The sequence below is a fragment of the Polistes fuscatus genome, unplaced genomic scaffold (assembly GCF_010416935.1).
Source record: "Polistes fuscatus isolate 324 unplaced genomic scaffold, CU_Pfus_HIC Scaffold15, whole genome shotgun sequence".
In the NCBI taxonomy this organism is placed as follows: domain Eukaryota; kingdom Metazoa; phylum Arthropoda; class Insecta; order Hymenoptera; family Vespidae; genus Polistes; species Polistes fuscatus.
In genome coordinates, this window is record NW_025113053.1 from 1,983,791 (window position 1) to 2,011,095 (window position 27,305).

The following is a 27,305-nucleotide window of genomic DNA, read 5'->3' on the forward strand; positions in this document are numbered from 1 at the left end:
TAAAATAATTATAATTAATCGATAAAAATGTCTATTGTTGCTTAAAAACTCGGAGTATATGTTCTGTGATCCCTCCTCCTCGAAATTCACCGTTGATCTAAGTAATTATCCTCTGTTAAAGTTTTTTTGGTGAAAGTTGTTTATGTGACTTTCCGAAAATTGCGCATGTGTATGAAAGAAAATCAATAAAATTAATCCATAAAATTTAATATTATAACGCTCTCTTTTTAATATTCTTTTATTTTGTATAATTGTTTAAACTAATGTACATTTGTTGTTACGTTCTTGCGCAGTGATGACTTCGAGGAGGTGGGGTAAAATTTTCATCTAATAAAACAAAATCGATATTAATTAATATTCAAAGTACGTCAAAAGTTAGGTAATATTTAAAAAAATATATGCGTTTAAACAATCTTAATTATAATAAGGATTCATTAAATATTAAAATAATTGTTAATTAATCAATGCAAGCGTCTATTGTTGTCTAAAAGCTCGGAGTATTTGTTCTGTGATCCCTCCTCCTCGAAATCCACCGTTAATCTGAGTAATTATCTTCTGTTAAAGTTTTTTTGGTGAAAGTTGTTTATGTGACTTTCCGAAAATTGCGCATGTGTATGAAAGAAAATCAATAAAATTAATCAATAAAATTTAATATTATAACGCTCTCTTTTTAATATTCTTTTATTTTTGTATAATTGTTTAAACTAATGTACATTTGTTGTTACGTTCTTGCGCAGTGATGACTTCGAGGAGGTGGGGTAAAATTTTCATCTAATAAAACAAAATCGATATTAATTAATATTCAAAGTACGTCAAAAGTTAGGTAATATTTAAAAAAATATATATGCGTTTAAACAATCTTAATTATAATAAGGATTCATTAAAATATTAAAATAATTGTTAATTAATCGATGCAAGCGTCTATTGTTGTCTAAAAGCTCGGAGTATTTGTTCTGTGATCCCTCCTCCTCGAAATTCACCGTTGATCTGAGTAATTATCCTCTGTTAAAGTTTTTTTGGTGAAAGTTGTTTATGTGACTTTCCGAAAATTGCGCATGTGTATAAAAGAAAATCAATAAAATTAATCAATAAAATTTAATATTATAACGCTCTCATTTTAATATTCTTTTATTTTTTGTATAATTGTTTAAACAAATGTTCATTTGTTGTAATGTTCTTGCGCAGTGATGACTTCGGAAGGAAGGGGTAAAATTTTCATCTAATAAAACATAAGATTGAAATTAATTACTATTCAAAGTACGTTAATAGATATATAATGTTTAAATCAATATATATGTGTTTAAACAATCCTAAATATAAGTACAGCACAGTAGAGTAATAAAATAATTATTAAATAATCGAAAAAAATGTGTATTGCAATTTAGAAGCACTGGGTATATGTTCGGAGCACCGTCCTCCTCGAAATTCACCTTCAGACTGGCACGTTGTCATCAATGAAAGTTCTTTTATTAAATATTGTTTCTATGACTTTCCGAATGTTACGCATGTGTATAAAGTGAATAATCCACCTAATCAATAAAATTTAAGCTTAAAACGTTATGATTTTCGTATTTTTATCTATTTTATGTAATTATTTTAATGGTTCTGCGCAGTGATGACTTCGCGCATGTGTATAAAGGGAATCATACACCTAATACATGAAATTTAAAATTGTAACGTTCTGATTTTAGCATTTTTACATTTTTATGTAATTTTTTAAACTAATGTATGTTTGTTTTAACGTTCCTGTGCAGTGATGACTTCGGTAGAGAAAATTTTCATTGAAAATAATATCAAATCGAAATTATTTAATAATCGAAGTACGTTAATAAGAATGTAATGTTTAAACCAGTACATATGTGTTAAAACAACCTGAAATATAAGAAGAGTATAATAGAAAATTATTATAATTGTTAATTAATCGATAGAAGAGTCTCTGTTATTGTCTAAAAGCTCTGTGTATAGGATCTAAAATCAAGTTTAAAAAAGTCATCAAAAAACATAAAAGAAAAATATCTCAAAATAATTTTCTATTAAAAATACATTAATAGGTAATGTAATATTTCAACCAATATATATGTGTTAAAACAAACTTAAATATAAAAAGAGTGTATTAAAGAATTAAATAGAAGTGTCTGTTGTTGTCTAAAAGTTCAGTGTATATGATCTAAAATCAAGTTTAAAAAAGTTATCTAAAAACATAAAAGAAAAATAAATCAACATTATTTTCTATTTAAAATACGTTTAAAGGTAATGTAATATTTCAACCAATATATATGTGTGTTAAAACAAACTGAAATATAAAAAGAATGTATTAGAGAATTAAAATAAATTTTAATTAATCGATAGAAGAGTCTCTGTTGTTGTCTAAAAGCTCTGTGTATAGGATCTAAAATCAAGTTTAAAAAAGTCATCTAAAAACATAAAAGAAAAATATATCAACATTATCTTCTATTTAAAATACGTTAAGAGATAATGTAATATTTCAACCAATATATGTGTTAAAACAAACTGAAATATAAAAAGAATGTATTAGAGAATTAAAATAAATTTTAATTGATCGATAGAAGAGTCTCTGTTGTTGTCTAAAAGCTCTGTGTATAGGATCTAAAATCAAGTTTAAAAAAGTCATCTAAAAACATAAAAGAAAATATATCAACATTATTTTCTATTTAAAATACGTTAAGAGGTAATCTAATATTTTAACCAATATATATGTGTTAAAACAAACTGAAATATAAAAAGAATGTATTAGAGAATTAAAATAAATTTTAATTAATCGATAGAAGAGTCTCTGTTGTTGTCTAAAAACTCTGTGTATAAGATCTAAAATCAAGTTTAAAAAGTCATCTAAAAACATAAAAGAAAAATATATCAACATTATTTCTATTTAAAATACGTTAAGAGGTAATGTAATATTTCAACCAATATATATGTGTTAAAAAAAACTGAAATATAAAAAGAATGTATTAGAGAATTAAAATAAATTTTAATTAATCGATAGAAGAGTCTCTGTTGTTGTCTAAAAGCTCTGTGTATAGGATCTAAAATCAAGTTTAAAAAAGTCATCTAAAAACATAAAAGAAAAATATATATCAACATTATTTTTATTTAAAATACGTTAAGAGGTAATGTAATATTTCAACCAATATATATGTGTTAAAACAAACTGAAATATAATAAGAATGTATTAGAGAATTAAAATAATTATTTATTAATCGATAGAAGAGTCTCTGTTGTTGTCTAAAAACTCTGTGTATAAGATCTAAAATCAAGTTTAAAAAAGTCATCTAAAAACATAAAAGAAAAATATATCAACATTATTTTCTATTTAAAATACGTTAAGAGGTAATGTAATATTTCAACCAATATATGTGTTAAAACAAACTGAAATATAAAAGAATGTATTAGAGAATTAAAATAAATTTTAATTAATCGATAGAAGAGTCTCTGTTGTTGTCTAAAAGCTCTGTGTATAGGATCTAAAATCAAGTTTAAAAAAGTCATCTAAAAACATAAAAGAAAAATATATCAACATTATTTTCTATTTAAAATACGTTAAGAGGTAATGTAATATTTCAACCAATATATATGTGTTAAAACAAACTGAAATATAAAAAGAATGTATTAGAGAATTAAAATAAATTTTAATTAATCGATAGAAGAGTCTCTGTTGTTGTCTAAAGCTCTGTGTATAGGATCTAAAATCAAGTTTAAAAATGTCATCTAAAAACATAAAAGAAAAATATATCAACATTATTTTCTATTTAAAATACGTTAAGAGGTAATGTAATATTTCAACCAATATATATGTGTTAAAAAAAACTGAAATATAAAAAGAATGTATTAGAGAATTAAAATAAATTTTAATTAATCGATAGAAGAGTCTCTGTTGTTGTCTAAAAGCTCTGTGTATAGGATCTAAAATCAAGTTTAAAAAAGTCATCTAAAAACATAAAAGAAAAATATATCAACATTATATTCTATTTAAAATACGTTAAGAGGTAATGTAATATTTCAACCAATATAAATGTGTTAAAACAAACTGAAATATAATAAGAATGTATTAGAGAATTAAAATAATTATTTATTAATCGATAGAAGAGTCTCTGTTGTTGTCTAAAAACTCTGTGTATAAAATCTAAAATCAAGTTTAAAAAAGTCATCTAAAAACATAAAAGAAAAATAAATCAACATTATTTTCTATTTAAAATACGTTTAAAGGTAATGTAATATTTCAACCAATATATATGTGTGTTAAAACAAACTGAAATATAATAAGAATGTATTAGAGAATTAAAATAAATTTTAATTAATCGATAGAAGAGTCTCTGTTGTTGTCTAAAAGCTCTGTGTATAGGATCTAAAATCAAGTTTAAAAAAGTCATCTAAAAACATAAAAGAAAAATATATCAACATTATTTTCTATTTAAAATACGTTAAGAGGTAATGTAATATTTCAACCAATATATGTGTTAAAACAAACTGAAATATAAAAAGAATGTATTAGAGAATTAAAATAAATTTTAATTAATCGATAGAAGAGTCTCTGTTGTTGTCTAAAAGCTCTGTGTATAGGATCTAAAATCAAGTTTAAAAATGTCATCTAAAAACATAAAAGAAAAATATATCAACATTATTTTCTATTTAAAATACGTTAAGAGGTAATGTAATATTTCAACCAATATATGTGTTAAAAAAAACTGAAATATAAAAAGAATGTATTAGAGAATTAAAATAAATTTTAATTAATCGATAGAAGAGTCTCTGTTGTTGTCTAAAAGCTCTGTGTATAGGATCTAAAATCAAGTTTAAAAAAGTCATCTAAAAACATAAAAGAAAAATATATCAACATTATTTTCTATTTAAAATACGTTAAGAGGTAATGTAATATTTCAACCAATATATATGTGTTAAAACAAACTGAAATATAATAAGAATGTATTAGAGAATTAAAATAAATTTTAATTAATCGATAGAAGAGTCTCTGTTGTTGTCTAAAAGCTCTGTGTATAGGATCTAAAATCAAGTTTAAAAAAGTCATCTAAAAACATAAAAGAAAAATATATCAACATTATTTTCTATTTAAAATACGTTAAGAGGTAATGTAATATTTCAACCAATATATATGTGTTAAAACAAACTGAAATATAAAAGAATGTATTAAGGAATTAAAATAAATGTTAATTAATCGATAGAAGTGTTTGTTGTTGTCTAAAACATCCGTGTATAGGATCTAAAATCAAGTTTAAAAAAGTCATCTAAAAACATAAAAGAAAAATATATCAACATTATTTTCTATTAAAATACGTTAAGAGGTAATGTAATATTTCAACCAATATATATGTGTTAAAACAAACTGAAATGTAATAAGAATGTTTTAGAGAATTAAAATAAATTTTAATTAATCGATAGAAGAGTCTCTGTTGTTGTCTAAAAGCTCTGTGTATAGGATCTAAAATCAAGTTTAAAAATGTCATCTAAAAACATAAAAGAAAATATATCAACATTATTTTCTATTTAAAATACGTTAAGAGGTAATGTAATATTTCAACCAATATATGTGTTAAAACAAACTGAAATATAAAAAGAATGTATTAAGGAATTAAAATAAATGTTAATTAATCGATAGAAGTGTTTGTTGTTGTCTAAAACATCCGTGTATAGGATCTAAAATCAAGTTTAAAAAAGTCATCTAAAAACATAAAAGAAAATATATCAACATTATTTTCTATTTAAAATACGTTAAGAGGTAATGTAATATTTCAACCAATATATATGTGTTAAAACAAACTGAAATGTAATAAGAATGTTTTAGAGAATTAAAATAAATGTTAATTAATCGATAGAAGTGTTTGTTGTTGTCTAAAACATCCGTGTATAGTTTCTATGTACCGTCCTCTTCGAAGTCTCCTATTAGACTGAGTCATTGTCCTCTAGAAATTTACTTTTATTGAAAGTTGTTTATATGAATTTCCGAACGTTGCGCATGTGTATAAATGGAATCATACACCTTATACATAATATTTAAGCGTTTCCGAACGTTGAAAGAAGTCACCACTACGCAGGAACGTTATAAAAAATGTACATTAGTTTAAACAATTACATAAAAATTCAAAGAATACTAAACTAAGAACGTTACTATCTTAAATTTATTGATTATTTGGATTATTTCCTTTATACACATGCGCAATATTCGCAAAGTCATATAAACAATATTGAATAAAAGCGTTTACATAGAGGACAACAGCTCAGTCTGAAGGGGAATCTCGAAGAGAACGGTGCTCCGAACATATACTCAGTGCTTCTAAATTACGATACACGTTTTCTTCGATTAATTAACAATTAATTCAAGTATACAGAATACAGTCTTGCTCTTTACTAATACTTATAATTATTTATACATATATACATTGTTTTAAATGTTATATATCTTTTTTTTTTATCGTACTTTGAATATTATTTAATTTTAATCCTATATTTCATTAGATGAACATTTTTTTTTCTATAACTATACTATATATACTATCAAAGAATATTGTATTTTTTGATAGTATTGTAGGGTCATCGTTTTAAGTACCTACTGTCGCCCACTGGTGGTCTCGGTAGTAACTAAAATGCAACTAGTTAGATAAAAAGGGGACTTCTGAATTTTTATGTATTTCTGTATTCTTACTCGAGACTACGTACATTCAATTTTTTTTTTAAATTACGATATTAACAAACCAAAATTAACAAAATTCGTACTTCGAATATTATTTTGTATTTTATTACGTTAAATCGTAAGCATTTTAAAAAGATAGTTAAAATAATCGTTTACAGAAAAATATCCCATTCTTTTACGAATTCTTTCCAATATTCTTTCGTGTCCGTTTTTTCGACATTATTGCAACTAAAAAATAAATACGTAGGATATCTGTAAATGTACACTTATTCATTATTTTCATTGTACGTTTGTTTTACATATTTTTTTTTCGTTCTTTCGTATTTCTTACAACAACGATATTTACGCAATTATATAAAAATTTAGTTAATTTACATACATATTTTCTTAAAATTAGCAACCATGTAACTGATTTGCATATAATCGAATGCAAAGCATCAAATACGTAATTTAAAATTCTCATATCACGTATTTGTACACATATCACGTACTTCGATATATTTATGCGATTGTTCTGTTATACTATTTGTGCTCATCGGAGAAGTGCGATCGTTTTGATCGATTTTATTTTTTCGACTTTCTTCCGTACTTTCGATTTTAGATTTAATCGAATCTGATTCACCAGACTCTTCTTTTACGGTTACAAATTTATTTTTATTATGAGCTTTGATTCGAATCTTTGAGTTTACTTTTCGATTTAACGATTTATCAATTGATTTGCTATTATTCGTACTCGAATTACTGGTAGATATTTTTACTGGTTGTGTAACGTAAGATCTAAAATATTTGCATATAATATAAATTAATAAATTTAATTATTATTTTAATTTTTAACAAGAATGTAATTATGCTTACGTCGCAAAACTTTTTCTTATAATATCGGAATCTTGTCTTCTACGACTTTGAGTTGCAAGTTTCGCTATAATACGAGCATCAACTTTAATCCCTTTAGGTTTCTCTGTATAATTCTTTAATTTATTTAAACTTTGTGTTAAATGTTGGATCTGTACTCGCAAAGTCGCATTTTCGTAAACCAATCGAGTATTTCTTTGGATGACCTAAAAATTATTTCTTTGAAATTTACTCCAAGTTTTTCTAATTTATGCAATCGATCTTAACAGATTGTTGACTAATTATTTTTTACGTGTGTTGTGTCAGGGTTGCGTCAAATTTGTTTTATTCTTTTGTATTAACAATTTACCTAAATTTTCGATATATTTTATTACTCAAGCTAGGCTTTTAAATTCGTATAAATAATTGATTGTACATTTTTGCATAAGAATACAAAATATAATATAATTAAATTCCTATTTTCAATATTTCGTTTAATTAATTAATTAAAATTATCTCAAATTAAATTAACTCAATTTGAAATCATTGAATTGTAGAAACTTTCTCCAATATATAATTTAACCTAATTATAAATACAACTGAGAATTGAAACGTAATACTTTTTGCATAAAATAACCGATCAACAATTTGTTAAGAAAGCAAACGATTTACTTGCAAAAATTTAGCCTTGTTAACTGGCAATGGTTCTTGAAACTTTTCTGAAACGATAACATTCAACTCTTCTCTAGCTTCGTCAAGTTTTTCCATCATTTCTTCCATAATTCTTAAATGTTCCCGATGCAACTGATCGAATTTATGTCTGAGCGTATCTTTTGCGTGTTTCATACGTAAAAATTTAATACACAAATTGTACGTAATCTCGCTTTTCTCAGCTAATTCTTCACGAAGTTGTTTATTTTCCTCGCTCAACGAATCTCTCGCATCTTCCAAATCTTTCCATCTTTGTTCTTGTAATTTCGATCCATTTCCGATAAATTTGTTTTTGAAACGTTGCATTTCTTCGCAAAAGTAATCTTTTTCTCTTTGATAAAAATATCTCTCATCCTCCAACTGTTCTAAAATAAAATTCAATTCATTTTTCCATTTGCCCTATATTTCTTTTATTTTTAATTAACATACACAAACACACAAAGACTAGAATTTAATTAAAATAATATTTTTTATATACAATTAAATACAAATATATTAAATTAAATAATAAATACCAAAAATTATATTACATAATAATTAAATAATATTTTTAATTAAAATTAAATGAAGTATGTAGCAAATAAAGTTATAATTACAGTAAATGAAGAAATGCAATAATATTGAATGAAAAATATTTAATTTAAAATGAAAAACCGTTCGTGATACGCTTATTATTAAATATAGAAATGTTCTATGTATAATATCCTTACGTTTAAGATTTCTATTACATCTCTGTTGCTTCTTCAATTCCGCTGATGATCTTTCACCGTCTTTACGCATGTTCTCTAATTGAATATCTTTCACGTAAATGGTGTTTTTTAAATTAGCGATTGTCTTTGTTAAATCTTCTACCTTTTATAAATAAAACTTTTTAAATTTTATATATGAACCAGTGATCATAAAAATGATTTAATTTAAATTTGTATTTATGTAATTAAATACAAAAATTAAATTCAAGAAAAGATATTCAATAATTTATTTGTACTCTTTCGTTATTATAAAAAATTAATTTTTAAAATTTGTATGCGCAACTTCGACCACTTTTATAATCACTGATTCGTATAATTCAAAAAATATTCTACCAAACACTTTGATTTCATTTAAACTATACATAATATTTCATTGACAACGGAATTGAACTCACTTGCCTACGAAGTGCTTTGGATTCATTCACATTAGCATTACATTCTGAATTTTCTGAAGATATTCGAGAGCCCGTAACATCAGATCCAGAAATTTCATTTAATTGAGTACTCTGCATATAATAGCTGTCAATTTAAACAGCTAGTTTCTACAATATTAATTCCCTATCAAAATGTTTTCTTTTTCGTTATTACAAAAGAATCTTGAATGCAGATTAACCAATTGATCTAAATTCATTTCAATTGGACTAACATAAAAAATGGGAAGATAAATTGAAACATCTATAAAAAAAAGGTTACAAATTGATGCTCATAATATTAGACAAAAAATTGACGCTCGAAGGAAAAATACATTGTGTGTACGTGAATATAAGCATATGAAATTAAATTAAAAAATACATGAGAACAATAAATATAGAAATTATAATTTACAATTTCTTCATTTATCGTATAAAAATGTTTTATTTCATCTGATACACTGCTTTTTACAGAAACCGCTCATTTATTTTCAATCAGACACGCTTTCATAATAGTAAATTAAAAAAAGAAAAAGAAAAACACATGTTCAATTACGTAATTTATTTACATAGATGACAAAAAAATACAAAAGAAAAGACTAATCGACGTGTTTTGTTAAATTCGATTTTTTTTCATCTTCTAAATTGAAAATATGACAAAATGTTCTATAAAATATTGCATAAAAAAGCATCTTATACAATATGAAGTTACATACTATCTCTTACTGGGGAGGTAATTACAACACGCTTGAATGAATAATTTTACTCAGTGCAATACTGATTAAAAGTTGTGAAATTTTTTATTGTGTATCGTATATGTACAAAATAGGTGTACAGACTACTATCAATCGCAAGGGCGTTTCAAACACCCAATCGCATATATACTTCTGCATATGATGATACTGATGTAAGAGCATCATACACACACACACACAATGCTGTGTAGTACACCTGTAAATTCTCCTTCTATTATATCTTTCATCAAATGGAATGAATATCGAGGTGACGCGTGAATATGCTTTTTCCTTTAATTTTTTTTTTATTTTTTTTTTTTTTTATAATTCTGATGTTATTTTTCTTTATCTTCTTTAACAATTATTAATGACTGCGGTATAAGGGTTTCTTTTTTTTTTTCTTGAGTATTACCCTTTCTCCTCTCTCTTCATCCTGCTTCTTCCCCCCTCTATCTCTACTATCCCTCCCCATCTTGTACACACGAAAATAATAAATTACACTGTGGCTGGATAGAGTAGCTTTTGCAATTTCTTAAAAGACATACTATTTTTTTCTGAATTGTATTACATGGCTACAATATAAGACAGTATGTATATTTTTGTTTATGTTATTTCTTTAACATCGTTGGAAGTATTGTATTTGATGTGTGAACACGGTATCAGAGAAGACAGAAAGGAAATACAAATGCGTCTCTCGCTCTCTCTCTTACTCTTTTTTCCTCTTACTGCAAGTTCGTCTATGCTTTCCACAATTTTAACGAACAACAACTGGGCCAAGAATGACCGCGCATAATTTATTTTTAAAAAATCATTCTCTCCTTCTTTCTTTCTATCTTTCTATCTTTCTTTCTTTCTTTCTTTCTCTCTATGATATCGTACAAAGCTCATCTTCATTAAAACTTCCGGATTCAAATAACAATTTTTGTTAAACATTTAGTTCGTATGTATCGAATAAGGAAAGAACATTATAAACGCATCCTATGTAACTTCAACATTATTAGAAACGAGATTACACGTAAAAAGGATTTTTGGCTTCAGACTACCTGTCTCAAAAGATCTAATATCCCTTAGCAGTTAAATTTCATAAAATTTTGTCAAAAAAATAATTTCTGATCAACAATAGATATTTTTTTCTTCTATATATCGCACACATACACAGTACAATCAAGCGCAAGGGATGTTTCTTCTTTAAGGCAAGTAGAGAAACAACAAAGATATATTTGTTATCGAAGCAAATGAAAATACATGAGAATTATTATTATATAAAAAGAAAAAAAAGGAAAGCAAAAGAAAAATTTTTAATTTAAAAAATTTATACATAAAATCAAAAGGGGAACAAAAGAAATAAAAATTAAAGAAAATTTGTTACTTAAGTAGTAATACTATGCTGTTAAATTAAAACCGTGTTATAGCTCGTTACAAGTGGACTAGTAGTAAAACGTGATACCATTTTTTCTGTGAAATACATGATACACTGTTATCTTATTGTACTTTATTGGTCCAGTTGTGTTTTAGAAACGTGGAACGCAACACGTGTCGTCTGATAATTTGATGAAACGATACAAGATTTCGCAGAAATGCGGATGATGATAATTGATGATGGACTTACGCATTAATAGCCTAACTTAAGAGTTTTCTGTGTTGGTATTTTTTTTTTTATGTTTTTTTGTTTTTCCCCCAATTATGTAAAGGCTCATGCTTTATTTTTTCTTGTTCTTATTAGCTTGATTTTTATATTTGGCTGCAGTGGATAATTTGGCATTTTTCTTCTTGGGTTCGTCATCTTCTTCTTCCTCGTCATCAGGATCCTATATTGTAAAGAAACAAATATCTGAGTTTATCTGACTTAATTTTTTTGTATCAAAACCTTTTTATTATTGCAAGGATTGATATCCCAAATTAAATAACTCTAACGGTAACTATACATTACAAAAAAATAATCAATAGTGAATAATAACAACTTTGATATCAGAAATACTTTCAAACATCACTGATATATATTTTATGAGCATTCAGCACTTATTTCATGTCCTTTCTGTTCTTGTTTCAATTGACAAAACAGTTTTCCACACCTGCAAAAATGTTAGTTGAAACTAAATTTCGTTTGCCGTTTGACATAAATGTAAAAATGAGGATACATGAAGAGTGAATAAAAGCAATTGTTTTAAAATAGGTTGGTTTATTGTACAAAAAAATAAAACAACATATATAGGAATGAAAAACACAAGTGCAAAAGGTACATTAAAATTTTGTAACTTCGTAAGCCTAAAATTTCTTCTAAGTTTTTTTAGACTTTTTTCAAAAGTAATACATTTTCAAAATCAAAAAATACTTTTAAATGGAAGTTCTATTAATATAAGGAGTTAAAACACATTTCACCCTTTTAAAACTTTCTTTTTATATTATTTAAATGATTATTATTATATTATTACTTGAATGATTATTATTATTATTATTATTATTATTACTTTATTATTTTACTTGTCTACTGCTTCATCCACCTTGGCACGTTTGGTGCCATTTTTTCTACCCTCTGCAGAATGTTTTCGTTTCTTTTGAGGTGCCTGAAATTGCATTCCTAATGAATTTACTTAATAATATTACAACATATTGCATGTTTTGTTTTTTTGTCACATTGCTACATAAAAAAACCAGAACAAATATACGATATGTAACAGAAATAAGTGCAAAATGCTCATGATGGACAACATTAATCCATGTATCTTGTTATGTACGTTAGGTATTTTTTTAACCACTTTTGATTTTTCTTCATCATCTACCTTCTTTTCATTTACTAAAATACAGAAATCTTACTACGAAAGATTCAGAAAAAAAAAAAACAACAAAAACTTTTTCACATAGACCAAGTTTCCTGACGAAATTTTTTGTCTTCTACATGCATTTTGAATCTATTGTATAAAATTAATATTACTTTTTTCATACCTTCTCATCATCATCATCGTCAATATTCTCATCCTCTAACTCTTCATCCATATCATCAACAAATTCTTCCATATGCGTACCTACAAACAAAATACAATTTCAAATAATTAAATTAAATTATTAAAAGAAAAACTTGTTAAAAAAGTTTCCAGTGTAACGAAACTCAATTGTAAATAAATGAGATGCTTCTACAGATAGAAGGCGTCTAAATCGCACTTGTCGCACTTCTCAATAAGCTTCCGTATTATAGAATAATAAATAAATAATCTGCATATATTTCTTACCAAGAAGATTGTGTCCTACTATGTGAACTGGCCCGCTACCCTTGATCAAGGTAAACGTTACTGGTGGGTCGGGAAAACTAAGATCAAGAATTATTTGCGCTGTCTTTCCCATCTCTAAAAGAGCGATTGGTGTTTTGATAGTTCCTTTGAGTCCCATCGCTTCTACTTGTAGTACGTTAAGTTCACCAGGCTTTGCTTCTGGTCCTAACAATGCCTAGAAAATATCAAAGCAAATATTATAATATAATGTTTAATATAAATAAAAATATTAAATAATAAATAATTAAAAAAAAAAACAATTTATGTATATATAAACATTTAACATTTGCTTGCTAGAAAGAACAATTATTTTCAAGTAGAAAAAAAATGAGAGAAACATCTGCTGAGAATTCATGGAATTTTTTATTGAGTTCGACCAAATGCATCTTTTTTCTACCCCATTTCTAAACCCTATTTCTACCTGCATTGACTGAAATTTCCGTTATAATCTCCCTTTCGGTATAATAGGATCCTGCGGGGCTGAAGTGGGGGAAGGGCGAAGCCATTGTGAGGAAAAATGGCGCCAAGCATTAAACATTTGCATGATGAAATTCGTTATTAGAAAGTAACTACACAAAATTAATCATTGTATATAGAAAGTTGAGAAAGTCCAAATCATTCCAAAGTTTAGTAATAAAATCATTATGCTTTTATCTAGAGATAAGACAAAATAAATTATGAAACACCGGTACTTTACAGGTTATGTTTGATCATAGGCACGCATTGCAATTTTAGCCGCGAAAGAAAGGAATTCTTATGGAGTCTTTCTTTGACTTCCGTGAATTAAAACGAAATTCTATCGTCCGTAAAAAAACAGAATGAATCATAAAGACTAAAATATTCCAAGTATCGATAAAGGATGGAAATATCTCGAAATAAATGCATAGAAAAATTATCTTCAAGAATTGTATACCATCGGAAAGGAAGCGTATTGGACTGTAAAAAGAAGTTTTTTCTTCTCTTGTTTCCTTTATTTTTCTGAATCATCTATGTTTCTTTTAATCCATCGAAAATTCGCGCGTAAAATTCATTGCAGAAGGCGCCTTGTGCGCTTGCAAAAAGAAAGAAAAAAGAAAGCAAAAAAGGTTCAGTATGAAAGACGTCGAATATATTGGCATCGTACTATTTTTTTACTTCTCTTAGAAGATTCGAGAAACGTGAGAAAAAGGTAAACGCAATTGGCCAAGTAAAAATTGTAGCTAATTATAGGAAAAGAATAAAAATAATAAGCACATGTATCACGCAATGTATTTGAAAGAATATTATGAGAAACAAAAAGAAGGCTTACTGATGGAACGATTTATTGATAGGATTAATGATCCTTGAGTAAAGAAAAAATAAGTTAGAAAAATGTAATATATCATATAATCGACAAAGACGAACAAATCGGCGTGTGAAATTGCGTTAGTATATTTTTATGTACGTGTAAAGGTACGCATACACATTATACATATATATGAGTGAGCGAGAGAGATAGATTAATAAGTAGATGGAGAGAGAGGGAGGGAGAAAGAAAGAGAGAAAAAGCATATTGGCTTATTTTATCCGCATCATAAAACTTACCATTTTAATAATAAGCTTCTGATCAGCACCATAATCATGTTGGTTCGTACCATCTGCATCATCATTCTTGTGCTCGGGATCCCAAACTTCGGATGAGTTAGCTCCTTCGAGAACGATTCCTAAAGAACACAAAAATCACGATAGTACACGATGTTCACGAATTTCTTATGCTCGAAATTATTCCGATAACTTCGCACATTATTTTAATGATATTAATATGATAATATATTAAAGATATATAATAAATAACGATTAATAAACGCGCGGTATTTTATCCGTAGTTTAGGGGGGACAATAGTGTATTTCGTCACAATGGCCGAAAGTGTTCGGAAGCCGGCGTCTCGTTGTAATAAGTAAACGTTCATTCGTTAAGTAACCAAAAATGTATCAAAATAAACTATCAAGTATAATCACGTTGACTCGAGTTTCGATATTTACCGTAAAGATATTCTTCCGCCATGGCGATCGGTTTGATAATAACGGATTTTCAGACAAGATAGATCTGCACGGTGTGAACAACGTAAAAGTTGTGCGTGTTCGATGAGAGCAGAGCGGAGTAATGCCACACTACGAATGGGAGGATGCCGCGCGCGCAACGGTCACTGCGCGAACAATAATTCTATCTCGCACGTGTTGGGCTAACGCGTAGCAAATGACTGTCGCGTAGTCGACCTTGCGCGCCTAGAGCCCTGTTCTTAACTCTCATTGGTCGAATCGCCCGTCTTACCGTATGCAACGTTGCCATCTCTCTTATAGACTACACACCGAAGGCATCACGAAAGGCGCCTTTTCCCCACAACTTAATCTAATTTTTTTCATTCTTTATTATTTATTAAAGACTTCCTTCGATTTTATTTTTATTAAATTTATTTTATCATTGTTGTACGATGATATAAATTTGTATGAAGATAGTATACGAAGGAATTAGAATTTAATGATTTACGTAACTACGACACCTAGTCCTCCATTAAATCTGTATTGTAAAGATTTTATATATTCTTCGATTTTAGTGATGTTTTTTATATCTGATGATTGGATACGTTTGAATGAATAATAGAAATGTTCAATAATGTTTTAATTAATTAGTATAAAAAGTTAGATGAATAAAAAACGATTGAGAAGAAATTTAATAGATAATCGTAATGCAAGTCGAATCACTATTGTTTATAACTTATATTTAAGTTAAATAAACCATAACCTTATCAATACATTCCAAATAAAATTAGATTAAATATTGTATCAATAAAATAAGATCCTTCATTCAACATTTTTCGGAATTTCGTGTATTACTGTACCACTCGTAAAGGTTTTCGATACGTTTTGAAGGAACTATTTGGCAATGTCGTAAAACGTTTCTATTGGTCAAAAATCGTTGTGATTCGTACAAAAGTATGGGACTATTATCGTATTGCACTTGGAGGAGTAGAATAAATAGTGCGTACTTCGTTTGGAAAAATTCCATTGAACATTTAAATATTATATTTTGTATTGTTATTAATAAATAAATGAACGTCCGTTAATTGTCTACATCTAGAAATTGTTCGAGAATTAAGGTAATTTGTTCTATCGACTTTTGGTCAAAATAAATTTTAATCGTTAAGTCAGAGTACGGCAACGCACTTCCTCGAAATGTCTGACGTTGTATACGCGTAATTTACGTTTGTTTGTATAATTTGAAGATAGTTTTTATAATATTCGAAAAAAATATACAAACAATTTTATATGATCAGAAGAAATTAATATATAGTGAAAAACAAAAAGCTAAGAATCAGGATAATTCGTAGAAATAATTCTATGAAATACATGGGACTACTTTTTTCACGTTCTTCTTTTCATCATAGCAACCACGTCAGTCAAATTCGTTTCGTTCAATATTTTTCTTATTACAAGTATATGTATATATGATATGTCTATTATACACGCACATATTTCTCATATATATTTTTGAAAATTTGCATTTTTTTGTTTCATTAAAATTCCTTATTGAAAATTTTTAATTGATGATTATTTTTAATATTTGTATAACTTTAAGAAAAAACGATACAGTAACGTACATAGAATTTCGACTTCGAGGTGCTTAGGGTTTATTAAATCATTGTATTCATTGATTTGTGTAGTACAATTATTTGTATTACAATAAAATTGTTTTATATTCATTTCAAAACTGTGTGTGTATGTGTTCCTAAAAAATTAAATTTAAACGAATCTTTTAAAGTTAGGTAATAAAAATTATTTTGTTTACTCCTTACAGTATCATAAGTTAGGTTAGTATCACATCTTTATATTTAAATTATTTATTGTAATAGTTTTAACCTAATCTTTTTAATTATATTAGATTACAGAAACATGAACTCCTTTTCATTATTAAAATTTGGAGCAGTTTGTCAGACGGTACATTCAATTGTACCAAGACTTTCAAACTTATTGTCGGGAAGCAATCCAGAGGTAATTGTAAGAAATATGCATCATCTGTGCGAAAGAAAAAATTTCAATATGATACCGCATAATCTGGCAAATAACAATAAATCATTACTTTCGCAACCTATTTTACCTATAATTAATTTAGCATCGGGTTTAAAAGTAAAAGGAGAACTACAGCTTCGTTGTGAACATTGCTATTTTGTTGCAAGACGTGAAAGATGGTATGTAATGTGTAGAAAGTCACCTAGGCATAAACAAGTACAAATGAAAAAGAGAGATTATAAAACTTGGATCTTAACGCATGCTACTCAATCAAAGATACGTCCTTGGTAGTTAAATTATGTTACGTAAAGGTGATTATTTATTGCAATAAATTATATTATAATCAAATATATTCATGTTTTTCAATCTTTATTCCGATGTATAAAACTAACTTTAATAAATTTGTTGTTCTTCTTATTATCTATTGTTAATGTTTGTTACAATTGACTATATGGAATACAGTATTTTGTTTATACATAACTAATGCTTTTTCAATGTTCTAAAAATTTTGTATGTGTAAATGCATTAAGTTGAACTTCTACTTCTTCTGAAGAAATTTTATTAACATCTGTACACTCTGATAGCTGGAATAAGAAGTAAATATATCAATTAATTTCAAGTATATTTTTAAAAGAAATAATTAATTTCTATTTAGAAAATAAGTAATCGAGTACTGCAAGGTGGGCAGGTGGGCATGCATGTAATTCGTGGTGGACCGCAAGGGTAGCATTTTGGTACACAAGGAATATGAGGACCGCAAGGATTGCAAGGATTGCAAGAAAAGCTTGATATCATAGGTGGACTACATAGTACTGGTGCAGAACAAGGTGGTGGTGAACAAACCTGTGTATTTTTACAAGCATAGTTACAATATTCTAAGAAGAATGAAGGATACCAGACCAATTTTGATTTAATATTTATATCGTATAAAAAAATCTTACCCTTATGGGATATGTATAGCAGGATGGTACACAGGGTGTAGGACATATTGGTTTGCAATATGGATAGCAGTTTGAAGGGTAGCAAGGAAAATACCTAATAATAGTAATAATTATAATAACCATAGTTTAGATCCCATTCAAATACATTTTAATATAAAGTATAATATTCTATGCTTACGACATATTGGTAGTAATAAAGTGTAGTAAATGGTAAATTAATTTGGTAAATTAAAATTTAGTTTCTTAGAAAAAGAAAGATTTTTAGATTTTAAATAATTTTGTTCAAGACATGTTGAATTTAGTGAAATTTTCTACATCTATCAAATAAGTTAGTCATTTGTTTTTATTTTATTTGCAATGAAACATACAAACATTCATATTTAAAGTTGAAAATAAATATACAATTTTTAGTAGATATTAAATAAAAATACGTTGAATGGTATTTGTTTTTAAAATAATACTATAGATACTTTGATAAAGATTGTTTTATTTAGTTGAAGATCATATTTAAAAATGCTATATTTAAAATTGTAGTTGAGAATTTGCGATATAATAGAATCTCTATATTATTGACGATAGATGAAACATGAATATATTTTACAAATGATTGGTAAAATAGGAATCTATTCTCTATTTAAAACTTTATAATATTTAAAGATTTTTAAATTCATATAAATAATATAATAATACCATAAATATATATATTTTAATTTAAATTATTTTTTACAGTAAAATATATTTCATTAAATAATCTTATGCTAATATATAAAAGAAAATGTAAGATTTAACGCACGTAGTTTGGTATTGGCAACGTATAAAAAATTATTTCAGAATTATTTGTATTAATTTCGTCCCAAGTGGAAGATGAAATAATCGTTGATCGTAATTGCCATAAGTCTTGTTGTATCGAAGACATTTTTCCTTCCCAAGCCTAAATAAAAAATTAGCAAAAGATTAAGGCAATATAATTTCTAATAGTTTTAATGAATTAATTGTAAAAAAAATCAAACCAACTTGTTTACAATGCATCGCCCATTTATAAATCATTTTATTTTCCATTTTGTTACATATTTTTTTTGTCTTTTGTAGAATTTTCATAGCCTTTCTTTTGTGACCTCGAACCATATAATAGTAAGCTTTTATTAATACGTACCTGAATAAGATCGAAGAAACATTAACGTAAGTTCTATTAAAATTAATTTGACCATTATGCAGATATCTTTCTATTATTTTTTATTTTTTCTTATTACCTTGGTATAGCAATTTTCACAATGCTTATCATCTTTTTAATATTTTTAAAAGAAACTTTGATGTCCGCCATAATAAATATAGCTTTGACGTCACGTTTGTTGGCATAATAAACTAAATAAATATAAAAACATAACATTATACACGCTAAGAAAAATGATTTTTTGTATTCTTTGTTCAAATCAACTAAAAAACTAAGAACAAACCGTAAGAAATAAGCAACCCTTCGAGTTTTTTTAAATCTGTTATAGTAGCTGCTACTATGTCTTCATCAGTTGTGTTTGTTTTAAGATGTTTTTTTATCCATATTTTAGATGCTTCCCATTCTTGGTTTCTAACACACCTGAATTAAATTAACAGACAATTTTTGAAAAAATTATTCATAAATATAATCAATGCATTTGCATATGAGATGAAATATTTATACCATAACCACATTGATGTAAAATATCGTCTTTCAGCTTCTGGATTTCGTAAACTAAACATACTTTCACCTTCTTTTAAATAATATCGTTTGCAATTTTCATAAGAAAGAATCGTAAATCCTATATCCAATTGTACATCAGCGCATATTGCGTAATACCACGTACGACCAGATTTGTCTATGTTGTTTTTCGATATAAATTCTATAAACTCAAAGTCATATAATTTTCGGTAGAAAAACTTAAATTAGAAAAAATGAATGTCATAACTGATAACAATCACCTAAGTCTCGTAATATTGAAACCACTTCGGAATGTCGGCAAGATATCATTAAAAGATGAACGAGTTGTGGTAAAGCTATGCACTGAATATAAGTTAAATCAATGTTTTTTGCTAATTTCATGACAATAAAACCAATATCTATAGCTTTTTTAATTTGTCCTCTGATCCAACGTGAAAAAAAAATACCTGCATAAAGTTCAACTATGACCTTAAAATCTTGGTACTCGATTATCCTCGTTTCTTCGTTAGATAGATCAATGCTCTCATTCTCCAAAGATATAATTATGTTCCTAAACAATTATTTGTATTTTTGTTATTAGAAAATTTGGTTGAAGATTTTTGTTATTTTAGTTCATGCGTGTATATACTTTATGCGATAAACGTGAGCAGTAATTAGCATGTTGGTGTAACACGTGGAAAGTATGAAAAAATCGTTGTTGGGTCGTGCTGTGTTCAGTGCCCATATTGCTGCTAATCTAGCCTGTTTTTTCATACCTTTAGCCTAATTAAATTGAAATTAGAAAATATAGGTTGATGGGGATCAAACTTTCCTTGATTATTTTAAAAATTAATTATCCTTTTGTAAGACAATATTATTTTTCTTTTAATTTTGTAAAAGTAAAAGTCTAACTACAGTTTAAAATGTTTTGAAACAAAGTAATTCATTTTGAATCCATTTAACTCGATTTATTTTCAATATTGTCAAGTGTCAATTTGTATTTATTTTTATGCAAATGAATTAAAATAATTTTACATACGAGTTTTAAAGTAAATTAGTATTGTTACCTTCAACGTGATATACGAGTTAAAAGGGTTAACAACATTATCTTGGAAATTCTGATTAACTTTGCATGCATTCATAAAATTTGTTTTTTTGATTTTCTTACCTTGTAAACTTCAAACATTTGAGCCAAACAGCATGCCAACTGATTAGTGTATTTCCTGACGTAATCGTCTCCATTGACTGTACTTTTTCGTTTTCTCGGACAAAATAATAATAATTTCAGTTTCATCAATTGAAACGCAGTTTTTAAATCGGTTGTTATATCCATACGTGGAAAATTGTAGCCTAACGTTTTCATAGCTTTGTTTAAGCTTTTTTCAGCTTCAGAAGTGTGGCCGTACTTGAAGTAACATTTACCTTGCAAAGTTTGAATCTTTGCTGTGAGGTAAAGGAATGTAATCACTTCATTCTTGTTTGGATCGAACATCTGAACAGGAAATCACATTTGTTCTATTTTGTTTCTTAATATTCTGGTATACGACTAAAAGATTTCTACCTGTTGAAGTATCGTCTCAGCTTCGTCTAACAATTTCCTTGCTTGAGGAACATTTTGATTTTCTATACAAATTTCAGCGAATCCCAATATGGCGATTAAAGTTTTATCATTCCTACCTACAAACAAACAAAATCAACCGACGATTAATTTAAATTTGTTTATTAATTATTATTGTTTATTCTTAGTTGTAATTTACCGATTCCATAACAATGTTCAACCATTTGAGTGTAAACCGTTAATAATATCAGATTACATTGACAATTAGTGAAATCAAGATTGGAAAAAGTACGTGTCGATTTTCTTTCTGGTTTTTTGAAAACATTCAGATAAGATAAACTATTCCTACTAGATATAACGTCTACAAATATTTAATCATTGATTATGTATTTGTTTTATTATCACATTTATTTGATTTTATTGCATTACTTTTTATTCTGGGTAATATTGAGGAATTAACGTTATGGAGTTGTCTTAATTTCAATGGATATTCTAAATGTATTGGTATTTCTTCAACTTCGCTAAAAATGTCTGTATCCAATAAATTGGCAAAGTGTCCTTTGCCACAAGCCACGCAACGTCTGGTATTGTGTTGTAGAAATTTCAGTGCCTTGTTGTGCAACTCGATTTTTTGATTCTCCGTGAGTAATCTTCGATGAAAATTATTTTTAACAGTTTTTATAACTTCAAATTGTTTGATTTTTTAAAAACATTTTCTTTACCCATATGTGGTGTCTCGAAATAATGCCATCTTGAAACGTATGAGACCACATGATGCATATTTCGGCATATTCGACAATTCTTCTAAATTACAATTAAATTTCAATGAAAAATAAAGAAAAAATATTATGAAATATTATAAAAAAAAGAATACCTGAAATTACGAGGTCAGTACACCTACATTTAACACCAATATCATCAATATGTTTATGTATGTTTCTGTAGTAAATAATAGGGCCAACGTTTTTACTAAAATCTCCCATGCCACATTCGAAAATTCGAATTTCAAAAAGTTTACGTATCGCTAATATCAAAAAAATCAATCAAATAAATATAAATCTTACTGTTAAATTTATACAATAATTTGTTCTTACCTACTGCGGTGTCTTTTATGGATATTTCAGTTATACTTTCCAACATTTTTCGATTAATAAATATACCGAGTACAGAAGCACATTTAAGTAAAAATTGATCAAGGGGTGTTAAGGAATCGAATAATTTTAAAATTATAACTGAAAATAAATCTTAATTATTAAATCAGTATGTATAAGTTAACCGCGATAATAAAATTTATTTTATACCGTCCATTGTCATTTCAATATTTGTATTTTTGATTGAGAAAGGGTCAAGTTTTTTTGAAAAAGCTACACTTATCTCTTCGTGGTTAGACAAATCACTATTAGATTGAAGAAGCATTTCATTACTGCTCATTAGCGGTGTATTATCCTAAAAATAAATAATTAAATCAAATTAACGTGATAATTAACGATATAACAATAATTATTAGCAATATTTATTTAAATAAATAAATAAAATATGATTACCATGTAACTCGTTTCGTACATTTCCCACCTATCTTCTCGAACAGGACCGGCATTGTTTAACAAATTATCCAAAGTACGTCTGTTGTAAGTTCGTAATAAAAGTAATTAAAATCAATGAATTTTTAGCAATATTTTTATAACATAGTATTTTACCTTTTTAACATTTTGACATTTGGTAAAACATATCCCATATTTTCAGCTTCTCTTCTGGTAACTGTTATGATTGCTAAATTACCACTTTGCATTAGGGTCATCAAATAACTTTCGATCCAGCCTGGATTTCCTAAACTTCGATTTTGAATTAATCTAAATTTATCAAATAATTTTCATGCATATAAATTTCAATATTTTGGATAATTTAATTAAAATTATTAACTTACTTCTCCAGTTCTGGAGATATGCCAACTACATTGAGTACTTGACAAACAATACCAATGTGATACCATTTGTCGATACCTTGAAGTTCCATGATCTATCATTTTTTAATCAAATCAAAAAAGTATCAAATGTAATTGTCAAACTTTCATTTATAAATTAAAGGATATTTAATTGTTAACAGCATTTGACATACGTATGTTTTTTCCAATAATGTATGACTAAGTCTGTATTCCGCATATTCTTTTCTACCAACACTAATGATGAACAAAAACATATTGGTTTTAATGAAAATATCGAAAACATTCAAGGACTCTTTATCGGCGTATTCAACATCATCAATGATGATGACCCAAAATTTGGAAAAACATTTTTTCGTTAGGTTTATCAAGAGTTGCTCGAGTATTTTTTGTTTTTCTAATTCCATAAATGATCTGTATCGTTTGGTCATTGGGAAAGAAACGTTGAAGACTTGATTCAATGCACAGAGGTATTCAGGATGACGTACGTTGCCTAATAAACGAATTAATTTCTCTTCTCGATCCTTTGGCGTTGACGTTAATGAGAATTTTAATGGTAAGGAAAATATTAGGTGAACTAAGGTATACGGGTTCTGTTCTAAAAAGATGTTCCCTTATTTTTATACCTTTTTTTACTTGAAAATATATTATCAAAAGAAAAAGAACATTTTATGATCAACCTGTATATCTGTTGAAACAAGGGAAATGTAATTGGATGGGATACCACTTGGTATGTTCAATGCCATTTCGTCTAACAGTCTCGATTTTCCTATCCTAGGTTCTCCTCTATAATCAAATAATTATAGTCTATCATAAAATCCATTTTTAAAGTGTGAGTCATTATTTTATAGCACAAACCTTATAATTAATGTATTATACTGTGGTTTATTTGATGCATCATTTCCAATGTGGACATACTTCACTAAATTGGCTAACATGCTTCGAAAAATGTTCATTTCATTATCCCTACCTAGCAAAGGATATTTACGCCAAACCAATTCCGATTCTTTGTATCTACAATCGATTCTTTATTAAACTAAAAATCAAACTAAATGTTAAATTAATTGAATATGTTTCATTTTACTTGACTTGTTCCTCGAACTCGTAGACTGGACCAATATCGGTTATTCCTTTCAAATATTTCGGTTCTTGTAATTTGAAATGGCTAACTTCTAATCGCGAATGAAGAAAACTTTCTCTGTCACAGATAACCTGTTCAATTTATTTTCAATCGAATATAATAAAAGTTGTATAAACATGAAATTGAATATCATGTTGTAGGATTCGTGAAAAAGTTGAGTTATCGGGTTGACTCGAAATCGAGTGATTTTTTTTTAAACCTTTGAGCTATATAAGAGCCTTATATCAACGATTTTACAAATGCCTAATTTATTTGAAACAAGTTTTAGAAATTGAACCTTGTTATTGTAACCCATCATAAGTCGAGCTGCTTTATTCACTGTCATTCCTATAACCGTGTACTCTCTTCTCAAAATATGACCAATAACCCCACAATATGTCATCCCAGTTGTAACGCCAACGGTAACGCTAGTAATGCATGCTAACTCTTTCAAACCTATTCGCAATCTGTATGCACATTTTAAACCTATTTGCGATTCAAGTTCATGTTTGTCACCTCGTAAACCAAAAATGCAAAGAAATGTTAGATCCTTATCAAAGAGAGACGTTTTGTTGACACATCCTTGCATCCTATCGACTGTCCTTCATCATATTATCATATTATCAAAATCAAATCTAACCTTTATTGAAATAATATCTGCAAATAATTGAGAATTATGTAAAGGAATACCTGCAAACGAGTTTATAAGCTGCGTCGACCAATTTGATCAATTGTTTTTTTCTCATTTCACTGACAATTGCATTAACAAATACTATAACAACCTGTCTCATTTCTGTTAAATATTCTAATGGTTCGTCCATTTCAACTGAACGAATTACCGGTTTTAACATGTAACTTCTCAAAGCATCTTTCAATTGAGCTTTAGATATTTCTACTATTTTTGGTCGTACTGAAAAATATAAATCATTCATTTTTATTACGAATTTGATACTAATAATTGCATTACAATTTTGTGTTAGGTATAATTATTTCACTAACAACTAAAGTCAACCATTTCCATATTTTTAGAGTACATTAAAGAGCTTGAAAGATTCATTAACAATGTTTTACTATTCATAAACAATTTTTCTATAAGTGCGGTTGATGATCCCTGAGAAGACGTTTCTGTTTCGTGAATATCTATGAATTTTTTAATCCCAAATTTATTTTTTATTTTAATTATTTGTATACATAAAACGTAAGGGATTGTTTGATGATAATTTTACCATTGTCATATGTGTAAGGGCTTTTCAAAGTATACCACATTGTAGAACAAGCTATAATAAGTGTATGCAAACCATCCGGAAGTGTTTCATAAACATATTCGATTGGATTTACCCATCGCCAAGCGCTGAGTGCTACTAAAATGTCGCCACCCCTAAATAAATTTTAAATTAATATTTATTCCATTTTGATAATCATTTATATCAATAATTTATGACAATAGATTAAAGTTACAAAATTTGATAAATTTATTTTATTATTTTATTTCACATTATAATTATTTATATTATTAAATAAATCATCAAATAAATGTTTTGTTTCTATTTTTGAACTTAGTCCATTGTCATAATTACCGGACCATTTGTGAATTAGTGTTATTTGTTATATACTTGCAAAGTCGTTCAGCATTTTTAACTTCCCAAACAGGTTTACCAATGATCATGTAATGTGACATTTTTTTAGGATCACCGATACATGTGAAATATGTTTTACCAGAAGCTATTGCTAGTTTAACTGTTTAAAAATATATCAACAATATCATGAAGATTTAAAAACGCGGATTTTAAGAAAAAACATGACTTATTGTACGAAGAAATAAAAAATTGAATATTGAAACCTCTTAGAGTGATACCAACGTCAGTTTCATAAGCCCCAAAATTTTTTTGTATAATGCATGCTGTTTGAATTGCTATAGTAGCTAAATCACGCATGTTAGCATTATCTTTAAGTTTCCACATGACGATAAATGCATCTCCAGAAAATTTTAATAAATCACCGTTGTGCGATAAAATTTCTTGAACCATTGCACCGATGTAACTGTTCAATATCTCGGTCAATTTCGATGCACCACCTTTACCCGTTCTCGTATATTTTTCAGCAAAATGAGTAAATCCTACATGAAAACGTAATCAAGTTATTTACAATAAAATTATAAATTGTTAATAAATTTGTATTCGTCGTACCTGATATATCACCGAGCATTAGGGTTGTCAAATATTTTCTTATTTCATAATTGTTATAATCGTCGAGAATCTCATCGGGACACATAGATGCAAAAATTCTCGTGTGATTTTCTATCTTTAGAACTATGTTATTGTGATCTATGATTCGTCTTTCTTTAGAATCTTTGATACAAATTTAAATATAAATATAATTAACCTCTAATTAATAAATCTCTTTATAAAATAAAAAAAACTTTATTTCTATGATACTATACCACTTTGAACAGAACTCGTATAAAGTACATTAAACTGATTATCCATCATCCTATATTATACTTAAATATAATAATCTTAATGAGACCATAATCGATTGAAAAATTATTATGAAAATATTAACATTAAACTACACGCGTTTTACACTCGATGCGAATATTATTTTACATCTAACTTCATAGACCTTCGAATAAATCTTTCAAATATTTCTTATCTAAAAAATAAAATTGAAATAAAGAATTTAAA

At 27.2% G+C, this 27,305-nt stretch overlaps 3 protein-coding genes and 1 long non-coding RNA gene across 6 annotated transcripts; 1 reads left to right on the forward strand and 3 right to left on the reverse strand.

Moving 5' to 3' along the window:
- Positions 1–6,798: 6,798 nt before the first annotated feature.
- LOC122514658 lies at positions 6,799–9,467 on the reverse strand. Its single transcript, XM_043631593.1, has 5 exons — positions 9,351–9,467; positions 8,873–9,058; positions 8,168–8,605; positions 7,520–7,722; positions 6,799–7,441 (listed from the first exon to the last, which is right to left on the reverse strand). The coding sequence occupies exons 1-5, from the start codon at positions 9,465–9,467 to the stop codon at positions 7,129–7,131; spliced, it is 1,257 nt and encodes a 418-aa protein (XP_043487528.1). The 3' UTR covers positions 6,799–7,128.
- A 1,458-nt stretch (positions 9,468–10,925) lies between these two features.
- Positions 10,926–15,564, reverse strand: LOC122514669 (nucleoplasmin-like protein). Of its 3 annotated transcripts, XM_043631607.1 has the most exons (6): positions 15,367–15,564; positions 14,929–15,047; positions 13,327–13,540; positions 13,043–13,122; positions 12,568–12,663; positions 11,950–12,171 (listed from the first exon to the last, which is right to left on the reverse strand). In XM_043631607.1, exons 1-5 carry the CDS (start codon positions 15,386–15,388, stop codon positions 12,577–12,579), a joined length of 522 nt encoding a protein of 173 aa, XP_043487542.1. In that variant the 5' UTR covers positions 15,389–15,564; the 3' UTR covers positions 11,950–12,171; positions 12,568–12,576. The 3 variants fall into 3 exon arrangements, with proteins under 3 accessions (XP_043487540.1, XP_043487542.1, XP_043487541.1); XM_043631605.1 differs by lacking the exons at positions 11,950–12,171; positions 12,568–12,663 and adding an exon at positions 10,926–11,907 and having other exon boundaries at positions 15,367–15,542; XM_043631606.1 differs by lacking the exon at positions 11,950–12,171 and having other exon boundaries at positions 12,259–12,663.
- A 1,717-nt stretch (positions 15,565–17,281) lies between these two features.
- Positions 17,282–17,607, forward strand: LOC122514670. The gene is made up of 2 exons (XR_006303101.1): positions 17,282–17,373; positions 17,495–17,607. It is a non-coding gene; the product is annotated as an uncharacterized LOC122514670 (long non-coding RNA).
- Positions 17,608–19,037: 1,430 nt separating this feature from the next.
- Positions 19,038–26,992, reverse strand: LOC122514659 (adenylate cyclase type 10-like). Its single transcript, XM_043631595.1, has 28 exons — positions 26,808–26,992; positions 26,462–26,737; positions 26,199–26,358; positions 25,813–25,999; positions 25,312–25,604; positions 24,920–25,223; positions 24,586–24,713; positions 24,360–24,515; positions 24,182–24,287; positions 23,678–24,094; positions 23,487–23,578; positions 23,260–23,412; positions 23,107–23,185; positions 22,864–23,008; positions 22,581–22,794; positions 22,437–22,537; positions 22,285–22,366; positions 21,992–22,212; positions 21,762–21,923; positions 21,566–21,681; positions 21,173–21,496; positions 20,654–20,787; positions 20,286–20,575; positions 20,008–20,206; positions 19,787–19,923; positions 19,583–19,694; positions 19,347–19,485; positions 19,038–19,263 (listed from the first exon to the last, which is right to left on the reverse strand). The coding sequence occupies exons 1-28, from the start codon at positions 26,890–26,892 to the stop codon at positions 19,117–19,119; spliced, it is 4,959 nt and encodes a 1,652-aa protein (XP_043487530.1). The 5' UTR covers positions 26,893–26,992; the 3' UTR covers positions 19,038–19,116.
- Between the last annotated feature and the right edge of the window lie 313 nt (positions 26,993–27,305).